Source organism: Acomys minous (genome assembly GCF_964271855.1).
Source record: "Acomys minous genome assembly, chromosome: 7".
NCBI classification, from domain to species: Eukaryota; Metazoa; Chordata; class Mammalia; order Rodentia; family Muridae; genus Acomys; species Acomys minous.
This window is the reverse complement of record NC_140488.1, coordinates 69,769,280-69,782,078: the sequence shown is the minus strand read 5'-3', so window position 1 is coordinate 69,782,078 and position 12,799 is coordinate 69,769,280. Positions and strand designations below refer to the sequence as shown.

The window sequence follows — 12,799 nt, the reverse complement described above, 5'->3', positions numbered from 1 at the left end:
TGCAGTGCCAGATAATGACATTATCTATTTAGCAACAAAACAAAGCGCCCAAAATTCTAACCGTGAGAGTTTAGCTTATTATATGTAAGGTACTGTAATCCATAGAAAGCAAAAGTTCTTTTTTGGGGAGGACCCTCAACTTTGTGTAGTGGAATGGTCACGTATTTGTACACATTATTTTATGCTACATGGTGATGTTTGATAGGACTAACTAAGAGGCACTGAAAATAAAACAGCAACTTTCTGAATGGAGGCTCATCTACTCATAAATATATGAGTTTGGAGGGTCCTTTTCAAAGATGTGAGAGCTTGATCTCAAGTACAGCCAAACTACTGAGGACTTCTGGTAAGCCTGTCGGGTTTAGAGAATCATAGGTTTGTGGTTTGTTTTTGTTTTGTTTGTTTGGGCTTTACTCTTTTTTGTTAAGCCCTACAATTCTTATGTAAGCATGCATAGAGAAATTAAGAAAGGAAAATTTGACCTATTTTCAGGCTTATCAGGCCTAATGCAAGGTTTAATATTAGAGAGGGTGTTTTTGTTTTGTTTTGTTTTTTGTTTTTTTGGTATGTGTTATACTGAGGATTGAACCTACATGCTAACAAGTGTGCTACCACTGAGGTATAGCCCTAGATTAATTCATTTCTTTTTTTTTTTTTCAGCCTGTATCCTTTCAAATGAAATGGGAGCCCCCTACTGTTCTGCACCACCAGCTGCTCTGTTCTGCTAATCAAGGAATGAAATTGAGAATATGCTTTGGCTCTAGTGGAGGAAAAAAAGAGCAGGTGCCAGAACTCACATATTGAAATAGACTAGGGGTCTGTTTACTGGTGTAGCATTCTCCAGTGGCAGATCATCAAGGACAAACATGTCAGCTGTGAGCCACCAGCTGCCAATAGTTCCTTTCCCAGTTGTTTGGGGGATAATCCTGGTTAGGTATGGGTTTGCAGTGCCACAGGTATTATAATGTCAGAGTAAGTCCCTACTACTTGCAAAACATTTTAAAACCATTTTTACTATGGCAAGCGTTGGATTGTCTGGAAAATGCTAATCATCTATAAAATAATGAGCAGTGTCTTTTAAGAAACTACAAAATATGTTTTAAATAAGGAAGAATTCTGTGAAGATCATGGATGTGGTGTTCTAAAATTGTGATGCAGTTTTAGTGCTTCAGATTTCTATGGTCTCTCTTACTTGTCACTTGAAAAAAACGCCATCGGATTAAAATTTCTGAACCTTAGCAAAATTTCAGTGACATTTTCTGTCTGTTTGTATTCCTCCCACCTCTTTTCCCTCTTCTGTTCCCTCTCCTCCTCTTTTCTTTCTTTCTTCCTTTCCTCCTCCTCCTCCTCCTCCTCCTCCTCCTCCTCCTTCTTCTTCTTCTCTCTCTCTCTCTCTCTCTCTCTCTCTCTCTCTCTCTCTGTCTGTCTCTCTCTCTCTCTCTCTCTCTCTCTTTAAAACTTCATTTCTTAGCATAAGTCCATGGACTCACTGAGAAATCACAAATTTTAGGGTATTACTGTTAGGAGTGAACGGTGGACCTGATTACTAACAATTACAGCCTTGAAACCCCGACTTGCCCATGAAATTCAACTTTATTTCCCTTGCATGTGTATGTTTCCTTACTTTTAGCCCGCCTTCTTTCAAAAAAGGATTTGAACTGCCAAGCTTTAACTTGTTCAAAACTTCAGATGGTGTTCCAGTTGATGAAGACGGCACTCTTCACCTTTACAACGAAAAGTTGCTGCAAAACTACAGTGCCAACTTTTCCACATTACATAAAAAAACATTAAGAGCAGTGATTCAGACATTTCTTGTGAAATCTGCTTTGGAAAATTCATTGGCACAGCTTTTAGCTGAACAGTGTTCCCCTGGCTTACAGTGAAATGCAGCCCAGAGAACAAGAAATATAAACAAAGTTTGCTCTGCTTCTGTTTACCTCCACCAACCCCTTGGGCAGTGTACCTGCTTGGATTCTTCATCATCATGTAAGTATAACATCTATTCCTGAATATGTCTAATTGGAAGTAGTAAGCATGCCTGTAACTAATCTCAACAAACACATCTGTAAGACTGGATAGGAAGAAAAAATGTAGCCAAATTACCAGCAGATGTGAACGTGATTTTTTTTTTTTTGCCTTCAGCCATTGTACCCAGCGTACTCATTAAGTGCCTAACTCTTATTGCTTATTAGCAGATTTTCGTATGCATATACATATGCATGTTGCTGTTTCTTCCCACTTGATTTTGAACTGATGGACTGCAGGGTACTACATTTATATCATGTAGTTCTATGTTTGGTGTCATAATAGTACAGCTCACAGGCTGTCTTGCTGTATTAGGAAATGAAACTGCAGAGCTAATCCTACCATCATCTCTGGCAGTAGTTTCTACTTTCAGTTCGACCAGTCTGATTTCATAATAGTAATAATAATAATAATAACAATTTGACCTTTACCAAAAAATTTAAGTAAGCACTTTTTATTTTTGTGAGCATTCATAATTAAGCTTGAATGTAAACAGAGCCCATTCATCAATTTTAATTTACATGATCAGATTTCAAGTGGCTTTTTTTTTAAATGCATTTACATTTCTAATTTAAAATTGTTAATGAAACATGACTGTTATAAAAATTATTACATTTAATGTGATGAGTTTGAGCATATGCACACAGCCATGAAGCTATTCCCACATTCCCTGTGGCAAACACATCCAGATTGCTTTGGATAGAAATCATAGTGCATAGTTACAGTTGTGTGTGGTTGGGAGTTGCTGGGTTTCACATCCTTCTAAGGTGATGTGACTTGACATTTGCACATACTCACTCATGCAAGGGTCTTTGAAGTGGTATTTCCTGACCCAGATAAGGAGATATAGTCATCTACAGAATTCTAAACAGCAGTTTCCTGACTCAGTTTCCTGCTCTAGCCCTCTTTCTTTTAAAAATTATTCATGAAAGATTCCCCTTTCTCATCAACAAAGGCATAAACTGTGGTGACTATTCTGAGGTTAGCCCTGTTGACTACTGAATTTTTTGTGTGTGTACTAGGGGAGAATCTTCCAGTTCAGTCCTTTTCTTTGTTTGTTTCCTTACCTTTTCTTTTTCTTCTTGTCAAGATAACTGGAGAAAGGCATCTTGTCTTATTTTAAAAATAAGCAAGGGGCAAATGGAAAAGGACACACATATCATACCTTACCTGAGCATGGTTGTCTTTCATGACTCAAACCCTTTTGAACAAAATGACAAGTAAAAGATATTTTCCTTGGGAATTTATTTGCCTTCATGATTTTCTTTGCTCTTTCAATATTTTACATTGTATTCAGTACTTTTCTCTTTATTCCATTTGTAAACACCTTAAAACCCATGTTTTTTAATACGCCTGTGCCAGTCACCTAACACTTTTTCCTTTCTTCCACTTTGAAAAATTGCGATATAATTATATCATTTCTCCCTTCCCTTTCTTCCCTCCAAACCCTTCCATATGAGCCTCATGGTTGTCTTTCAAATTTGTGGCCTTTAAAAAAATAATCATTACATACATATATGTATACACATCTATATTTCTAAATACAACCTTCTCAGTCTGCCTAATGTTACTTGTATGTGTGCTTTCAGGGCTGGCCATTTGGTATCGCATAGCCAATTGGTGTGCTTTTCCTTGGGGAAGACTATTTTTCCACTCCCAGCATTCCTTAGTTGCTAGTAGTTCTTTGTAAAATTATCCCAAGGTTACTTTAATACTGAATGTTTTAAAGACTGATTTTAAAGATGGACGGAGAAGAAACACACCAAGGTTGCCTTTTTGAAAAACTCTTTGAATATTGGCATCCTATCCTGTAGCTCCACATTAATGGAGATGATCCAAATGTAAGTTCCCATTGAATCTTAGAAAACAGGACAGAAAGAACAAAAGTTTGCGGGTCAGGCAAGCCTGTGTTAGAAGTCCACTCATTTCTTAGTTGTATGTGAGTTTAGTCAAGTTACTTAGCCTACCTTTTTATCACTAAAATTAGGATCACTTTTATAAGGCAGTGCAAACCAAGAAAAGAAACCACCTGCTATTCTTTCATCCCAAGAACAAATTCTATGTTTTCATGATGTATGATTCTAAACATTACCAAGTTTCGTTTGGTACAGTTTTTGTTGAATAGTTTTTCAGCTATGTCCATCAGGCATAATGGCTCACAATTCCATTGTTTATTAGAGATAGTATTTGCAGGACTCTAACTTGCAAAGTGGTTGTTGAGCTTTGCTTAACACAGTGTTACAAAGAAAACAGAGCACTCCATGAGCAAATAAGCAGTTCTGAACTGATGGTCCATGTTAAAATTTTTGAATTATCTGACAGAAAAGTCTGGCTTCTATCTTTTGGAAAATCAAAAAGGTAAGATAATAGTGCTTAATGGTCCTGGTAGCCTGAAGCTAATTATTAACCTTCAGATAGGGTCTCCCTTAGATTGGCTTTCAGAACCTTTAGGCATTTTAAATTGTGTCTCCCATGGGTATTTTCACTTAGTTGTGCTGTTCTGGGAACAACAAGGAGTTTTAAGCAGCTTACATATCAATCTGCATTCTGGAATTTTGAGACACTATCAAAAATAGAGATTCTTATGTAGTTTCCTCTGAAGTGAAAATAGCCTCACTTTTGTATCAAGTTACATTTCAGTTTTATTTCTGCTGTGCTTTGCTACAAATCACTAAATAAGAGTTGATATTTACTATCTCTTCAATATTTATTAACACACAGAGAAAACACCATTTGAATTGTGCTGTGTGCTGGACAGTTTGATGTCAACTTGACACAAGCTAAAGTTATCTGAGAGGATGGAACCTCAATAAAGAAAATGCCTCCATAAGATGTAGCTGTAGGCAAGCTTGTGGGTGCTTTAGCTTAATTATTGTTTGAAAGGGAAAAACCCAGCCCATTGTGGGTGGTGCCATCCCTGAACTGATGGTCCTGGATGCTACAAGAAAGCAGGCTGAGCAAGCCATGAGGAGCAAGCCAGTAAGCAGCACCATTCATAGCCTCTGCAATAGTTCCTGCCTCCAGGTTCCTGGCCCGTTTGAGTTTGAGTTTCCTTTGATGATGACTGGTGATGTGGAAGAGTAAGACTGGCAACCCAAATAAACCCTTTCCTCCTCAAGTTACTTTGATCATGGTGTTTCATCACAGCAATAATAATAACTCTAACTAAGACAGGACTGTGGGGTATTGCTGTGCAGATGTGACCGTCTATTTGGGGGAAGGATTTTAGAGGGACTTTGGAAGTTGAGGCTAGAAAAGCCATTGAGTATTCAAACCTTGGTGGGCTGTTTTATGGGATCTTTGAAGATAAGAATGTTCAAAGAAATGCAGATGATGGAGACCTGGCTTGTGAACTTTCAGAGGAAAGCTTGAGAATACCTTAATGATTCTATCAGGATTCTTTATTATTTTGAAATAAGAATCAGTGGATCTGGTTAGCTGAGGCTGAAGAATCATCTGTGGTTAACAAGACACCAGAACAACTAAAGTGAAACCTTTGCTTTACTGGGACAATTGGTGCTAGTTGGCTGGAGCTGAGAAATTGTCAGCGATTAAGAAGAGACCAGTTTTCACACGAACTTTGGTGCCCCATATTTGACCACGTCCCCTGCATGAGGAGGCCCGGTGGCACTCAGAGGAAGGATAGCAGGCTACCAAGAAGAGACTTGATACCCTATGAGCATATACAGGGGGAGGTAATCCCCCTCAGTCACAGTCATAGGGGAGGAGAGTAAGGGGAAAGTGGGAGGGAGGGAAGAATGGGAGGATACAAGGGATGGGATAACCATTGAGATATAACAAGAATAAATTAATAAAATATATTTTAAAAAAAAGAAGAGACCAGCATCATTGAGGTGAAATCTTCTGGAAAGTGTTTCCTCAGAGTCAACACACAGAAGCTGTGGTCCAGAGGTGGTGAAGGTTGTATAGCATGCTGGCATCTGACACATGTGATACTCACCCAGTTGGTACTGGGTTTTAGGGCATGAAGCATTCATGAGGAGCAGCTGAGTCTTGGCACTGGGAGAGGGCACTGATGAAGGTGCAGCTAGAGTAGCAATAGAGGCCCCTGAATGAAGGGGTCATGGAGACAGCTGAGGCTCGGCACTGTGAGGAGAGCCCAGGAGAGGGTATTGGTGAAAGTGCAGCCCAGGTGCAGAAGACTCCAGCAGTTTGGAGATGCCAGTGCCATGTGACGACTGCCTAGAACAACAGTTACTACAGGTTGTCTTTGGCCTGAGCATAGGAGACAAGCTGTTTGAATTGCAGAGGGCAGAGCCAGAGAAGGGATCCAAGGCCTTTGGAGCATCAAGGTAATCACGAGAGGAATCCTACATATTGGACATTGAGTCTTTTCTGAAGTTGGAGTTTGGTTTTCCTCTGATCTGATTGTGACTATGGCCTGGTTCTTCTGTCCTGAAATAAGAAAGTATTTAAAATTATTTTTGATTTTATAGGAGCCTACAGTTTAGAGACTTTTGATTTTTTTAAGAGACTGATTTTTTTTATCTTTTATTTTTTATTTTTTTTGGTTGTGAGGCTAGCCTTTACATCTCTCCAGCCCAAAAGACTGAAATTTTAAGTGTTTGAATTTGTATGACTCGGATTTTTTAAGTTTGTAAAATGTATATTGTGATGATTATATTACTGTGTGATCTTGGGGATGGACAACAACGTTTGTGGCTTTACAGCAGTGGCTCTCAACCTTCTTAATGCTGAGACTCTTTAATACAGTTTCTCATGTTGTGGTGACCCAAACCATAAAATTACTTTCGTTGCTACTTCATAACTGTAATTTTGTTACTGTTAGAATGTAATATAAGTATCTGATATGTGATTCCCGTGAAGACTCCTGGTATAGCAGGTTGAGAATCATTGCATTACAGGGATGTGTTTATGTGTCAAGTTGACAAGGGGTCCATTGTCCTGGGTAGTTTTATGTCAACTTGACAAAAACTAAAGTCATCTTAGAAGAGGGAACGTCAATAAAGAAAATGTCTCCTTAAGATCTAGCTGTAACAGGACATTTTTGTAATTATTGATTGATGGGAAAGGACCCATCCCGTTGTAGATAGTGCCATCCCCTGGGCTGGTGGTACTAGGTTCTATAAAAAAGCAGGCTGAACAAGCCATGAGGAGCAAGCTAGTAAGTAGCACTCCCCCATGGCCTCTGCATCAGCTCCTGCCTCCTGGTTCTTACCCTCTTGGAGTTCCTGTTATGACTTCCTTCAGTGAACAGTGATTTGGAAGCATAAGGGGTATAAGTAATTTCTTCCTCCAGTTGCTTTGACAATGCTGTTTCATCACAGCAATGATAACCTTAACTACAACATGCTGTCAATGTGTAATAATTTTCCTATGAGGAGACTGACTGTGTATGTTGTTTTAATATCTGCCTTATGCAAAGTTCTTCATTAATGTCATGATGTTAGATATGACAGAGAACATAGAAGAGATTACAGATGAATAGAGAGAATGTTCTAGGCATGCTACTTTCAAATCAAAAGATACTGATATGAAAAATTATTTGGGGGCTGTAGAAAAAGCAATTGTTAGCTTTAATTAGCATTTTTGTATAAAGGAGAACATTTAGGTATCAGATTTTCTTCCATTCTCTTAATTTCATCACCTAAAATTGTAAGTGTAATATTTCCCTATCATGTCTAGTACATTAATCAAGACGAATCCCATTTTTTGCTACTAGACATATGCCCTGGGATTTTTTTCTCTGATTCTGATACATGAATATATCTGTGCAGGGAAATTTATTCTACTTATTTAGTTACTCTAAGTGATCAGAAGGAAAGATCAAACATTAGTAAAGACATCAATTTATATGTAGAAAGTTTTGAAACAGAGGAAAGACTCTTTTGTTTTGTTTTGTTTGGAGAAAAAAATCTCTTGAACAAAGCACTGGCTGTCCTGGAACTCACTTTGTAGATCAGACTTGCTCCAAACTCAGAGACCCACCTGCCTCTCTGCCTCTTAAGTGCTGGGTTTAAATATGTGGGCCACCAGACTTAGGCTGGAAAAAAGATTTTTTTCTTTGCCATCAATTGCCATCAAAAGGAAGATGTCATTTTTAGAAAATATGGCTGTGTGACATGCTGTGAAACTGTCTCTAACCATGGGAAAGATTAATATTATTAAATTTCTTGCACAAAAATATAGCTTTTAGTTGTTTTGCACACAATCTTATATTGTTTTTCTTCTCTACTTTCTCTACTCCAGGAATCCTGCCCAACTTCACACTTTTAAAAAACAAGACCACATGAAAGACCTCCGAAGGTACCTGGTGTTCAAATACATCCAATATCTAGTCCTACCTTCTCCAAATATCATCATCACCCTACTGGGATTGCTTGCCAGTCTGTATGTCATGCTAATATTGACCTTTCCTTCTGTATCCAGAAAATCCACTGTGGTGTTTATTAGTAGCATAGCTCAGGCAGACATCTTAGTTGGCTGCAACATTTTTTCTGCCATTACAGCAGGTATGATAAAGAGCGAAACATCGTCAGCTCCTTTTCAATCAGCTTTGAGGCAGAACTTCCAAATTGCAAATGTACATGCCAGTTCCCTTTTACTCAGCTGTGTTAGCCTTGAGGCTTTTTTGATTACTTTTTTTCCAGTAGAGACACGCCACATAAGGAATGTTAGATGTGCAAAAGTCACTTCTAAGATCATCTGGGCTGCTGTAATTACTGAGTGTTCCCTTTATCAACTTGAGTGGGTTAAAGGCCTTAACATCTCATATCTTGGCATTCATAGGCAAATTCAGCTATTGATGAATTTCTGTTATGAAGTCACAGCACTGCTGAAGTTACTTATTTACCCTATTGGAGTTCTTCTAAGAATCTTCAATGTATATCTTTTTTACAAAATATATTTCCGAGACCATTATAGTTAGTTTCTTAGGAATGTGAGATGTGGTGCCCAGCTGTTTGGTCAAACCCTCATGTTTATGGTGCTGAGAAGACATTTGATAGATGTGATTAACTTTTAATTTATTAACATTAAGAAAAAGAGACTAATATCAGTAATGTAGATGAATCTCATCTAATCAGCTGAAGGCCTTGAGAGCAAAAAGCAGATTTTCTAGGGAAAGGGATACTGCCTGAAGACTTGTAACATGAGTTCCAAGCTGCTGTCTGCACTGCATATTTCAGCATCAAGACTACAGCGCCTGTGTTCCTGATGGTCCAGCATGGTGGCACCCCCCACAGAGTTTGAACTCTCTAGCTCTGAAAAATCATGTGAGACAGTTAAAAGAAAGAGAAAATAGAACCTGCTCAGTCTGTATAATACTACTTGTATGTATGTTTCAGGGTTGTTAACTTAGTATTGGATAACCAATTGGTGTTCTCTTCCCTGGAGGAGACTATTTCTTCTGCTCTCAGCATTGCTTAGTTGCCTGTAGTTCTTTGTCTGGGGTTGGGCGTCCCATGAGATTTCCTTCATCCATGTTAGCATGCCTATTGCTGTCATCCTTATTTAAGTCATGTTTAGACAGCCATGTTGGGGAAAGTTCATGGATGCAGCGTCTAGCAATCCTTGGAGATCCAATATTACAGAAAACTTTCTTATCTCCTGGGTCTTAGAATCTTTCTATCCTCTTTTCTGCAATTGAAATGGAAAAAAGAGGGATATGGTAGAGCTTGGAGGGAGGAAAGGGGATAAATACTGTAATCATATAACTTCAAAGTAAAAAATAAAGAGAGAATGTCATACTTCAAAATAAAAAATAAAGAGAGAATGTTATATACTGTATGTTCTGTTTATTTTTATTTTTAATTTTGGAGAGCCTTGACCAAGATTGATTTTTGCTACTGGGAATCTTTCCAGAGAAACAGAATCTTTCCTGTTCTCTCAATTAGTTTTGGGATTTCTGAAATTTCTTCTCTAATGCAACTAGGTTTAAGAGCATTGATGTCTCTGTGTCTAGTAGTAAAAAAGGCTCTAATAGCATGATGTGGCAAGAGGTATAATACATCATTGTTGACTACACTCAATGAAATTTCCTGGTGAAGACACACACACACACACACACACACACACACACACACACCTAGCTTTGAACTCACTATGTAATTGAGACTGGTATTTGATTCTGGATCTTTCTGATTCTTTTTCCCAAATACTGAAATGATAGGCATGCTCTGTCACATGTGGCTGGGTGCCCTAGAGCATCCTTATAAAACTTAGTGAGACTGCAGAGATTGAACAATTACTCCAAATTTTGACAAGTGGAAAAAGAAAGGAATGAATTCAAGGCTTTTAATTCCTAGTCAAAGGCTTCATTAATGACTGGAAAACATCCAAATCTTCCCTGGAAAACTCTGAATTGGTCAAGGTGAAATGATGAAAAACTAAATATAAATGCTGTCCTTTGAGCAAATGACAATTTAACTAGAACTCCTAATCTCTCAGGATGTCTGCTGTTAAGTGAAGATATAACCAGGAAGGAAGGGGCTATTCAAACTTGACAGGAGGATAAATGGCTACATGCTAATGAACCTGAGGACAGTGAACTCCTAAGGTTAGCCAAATTTCTTTTGTCAGTAGAAGCAGCCTCATCAAAGGAAGAACTCTGTTTTTCCAGAGAAACTGTTATAGAATCTCATATCAAGGCTTCCTTATGATGCCACTCATGTTTGCTCCTGGCGCCTCCTGACTATCCTTGTGTTATTTCTGGGTATATAATTACATTCAAGTCCCAGCAAGCACTAAAGGTGAGGTGTGTTACATAAGGCTGTTTGTTAAGATCCAAAAGAACTATGATTTTTCCAATTTATACAGACAGATGAGTGAAGTATTTAGTAATGGATATTAAGGGTGGAAAAGAAGGGTGAGGAGGACAGATCACTGGATTACGCCAAATAACCTTATGGAGATAGGAGTGGTAGAGTGACAGCCACACACTCTATTACCATGAACACGAAAAACAGATTAGGAGATCACCAACATTCATTTTAAAAACAAGACATTTTATTGTTTCATTGAGAACTTCATACACCATATTTTGATTATATGCTCCTATGCTACTCCCTGTAATACTTTGCAGATCCATTCCTTTCTCCTTACCCAGCTGGCACTTTGGTGTTCTTTCTCTTAAATTTTTTAAAAGAAGATCCTCAGGCTCTTACAATCTTTCTGTTCCCTCTTTTACTACATTCCTTGAGCCTTAGGTGTAGGGTTTGTGTTATAAACATATTAACTGGGTAGGGGCATTTGATGGTCAGTTAACTGCAGTTTTGGCCTGTTGTGGCTTTCTGTATGGTCTTTGTTACTCCTGCTGCTGGAAAAGTAAAAGCTTCTTTGGTGGTGGTGGGGGAGCTACCCTTATCTGTTGATATTAAGTATAAATATAAGTATTTTAAGTTTAGTTTCAAATTATAGTGGTTTAATAAAGGTGACATTAGTAGGTTCTCCCTGAGGTTCTGTGACCTCATCAGCCATGAGTAGTTGATTACATTTACTTTTAGGCAGGAGTTCCCTACTGTTGAACAGGCTTTAAGTCGACTCAGGTACCTGTTGCTCACCCCCAGGCTAAGCATTACTATTTCACCTTTCAGAATATCTGCCTGTGCTGGTCATTAGGGTTCTTAGGCATTACAGATGGATAAGACTATTGCTTGCTTTTCTCTCTGGGCAGCTTGCATGGCTCTTTTCTATACCATGAAAGCTAGACCTCAGAAAGGAGGTTTCATTCAGGTCAGAGCCAGTTTGGTTCCTCCAACTGCTGTCTCTAAAGTGTGTGGTTTCTTCACCAATAGGGCCTTACTTTCCTTTTTCTGGAAGACAACAAAGGGCAGTGGCTAAAGCCTATATTTTGGGGAGGGTTGTCTTGGATTTCCATGAACAAAAATTTCAAAAGAGGTTTTCCTTGCTTGATCCCATGGTCTTTGTTAGAAAGCCTATGGTTTTGGGGAAAGCATTTTTACTCCAAATGACATAATTTTAGTTACTATGTATATAACTCATATATTAAGTGTAATTTTAAGTAAACATTAAATAATATAATTCTTTATCTCATACGGTCAGTGTTCTTGAAGAACTTTGTGGCTTGTTTTTGTAGACCAAGAATTATAATGGGAAATATTACCCATTGTAGAGGAATTCTTAAATGCAATAGAATAGTAGAGTCTGGAATTTTGTAATCCAATTGGTGGCACATAACAACAGAGTTAACATGATTGTAGTTACAGTAATATGCACTTGGGTCAAAGAAGTCCTCATAATAGTCTGATACACAGGGTCAGAAATCTATAATTTTAGTTTATTGATTATTATGAAAATAAATAGAAAACATTACATTAAAAGCACATAGTAGTGAAATTTGAATCACAAAGATGACTACAGTGACAAAGAAATAAAAAAGGAGAAGGCAGAGGAAGAAGAGGCAGCAGCAGCAGCAGCAGCAGCAATAATTTGGGAAGCTGGGATAGGGGAATCATGAGTTTGAGGACATCCTGGGCTACATGGTTAAGTCTCATGTTAACCTAGGCTACATACTCACAACAGAGAAAAATGACTCCCCAATTTCCTCACCTAAAGCCACTTTTCAAACCGGATTCACTTGAATTAAGTGGAGGATATATCCTTGAGTAAGGGGACATGCCTAAAATTATACTGTTAATCATCCTACAAGTTAAAGAGCTCCAGAACTTTGCTTCAGGGTGACTTTGCTTTGAGAAACAGGAAATAGACTTTTAGAGGATTGCTGAGTAGTATGTCTGAAGTGACACTAATTTCAGGATACCCAAAGCATCAC

General features: G+C 38.2%; 1 protein-coding gene across 3 annotated transcripts in view; it reads left to right on the top strand.

The window, feature by feature from the left end:
* The window catches only part of LOC311602278 (lysophosphatidic acid receptor 4-like), a 118,834-nt gene extending 109,066 nt beyond the window's left edge, over positions 1 to 9,768 (top strand). For all 3 annotated transcript variants that reach the window (XM_084790148.1, XM_084790147.1, XM_084790149.1), the window contains 2 exons: positions 1,631 to 1,986; positions 8,257 to 9,768. In XM_084790148.1, the coding sequence (XP_084646274.1) occupies positions 1,985 to 1,986; positions 8,257 to 8,935 (681 nt within the window). In that variant the 5' untranslated portion in view covers positions 1,631 to 1,984 and the 3' untranslated portion in view covers positions 8,936 to 9,768. The remainder of the gene's footprint in view (positions 1 to 1,630; positions 1,987 to 8,256) is intronic.
* Positions 9,769 to 12,799: the final 3,031 nt, after the last annotated feature.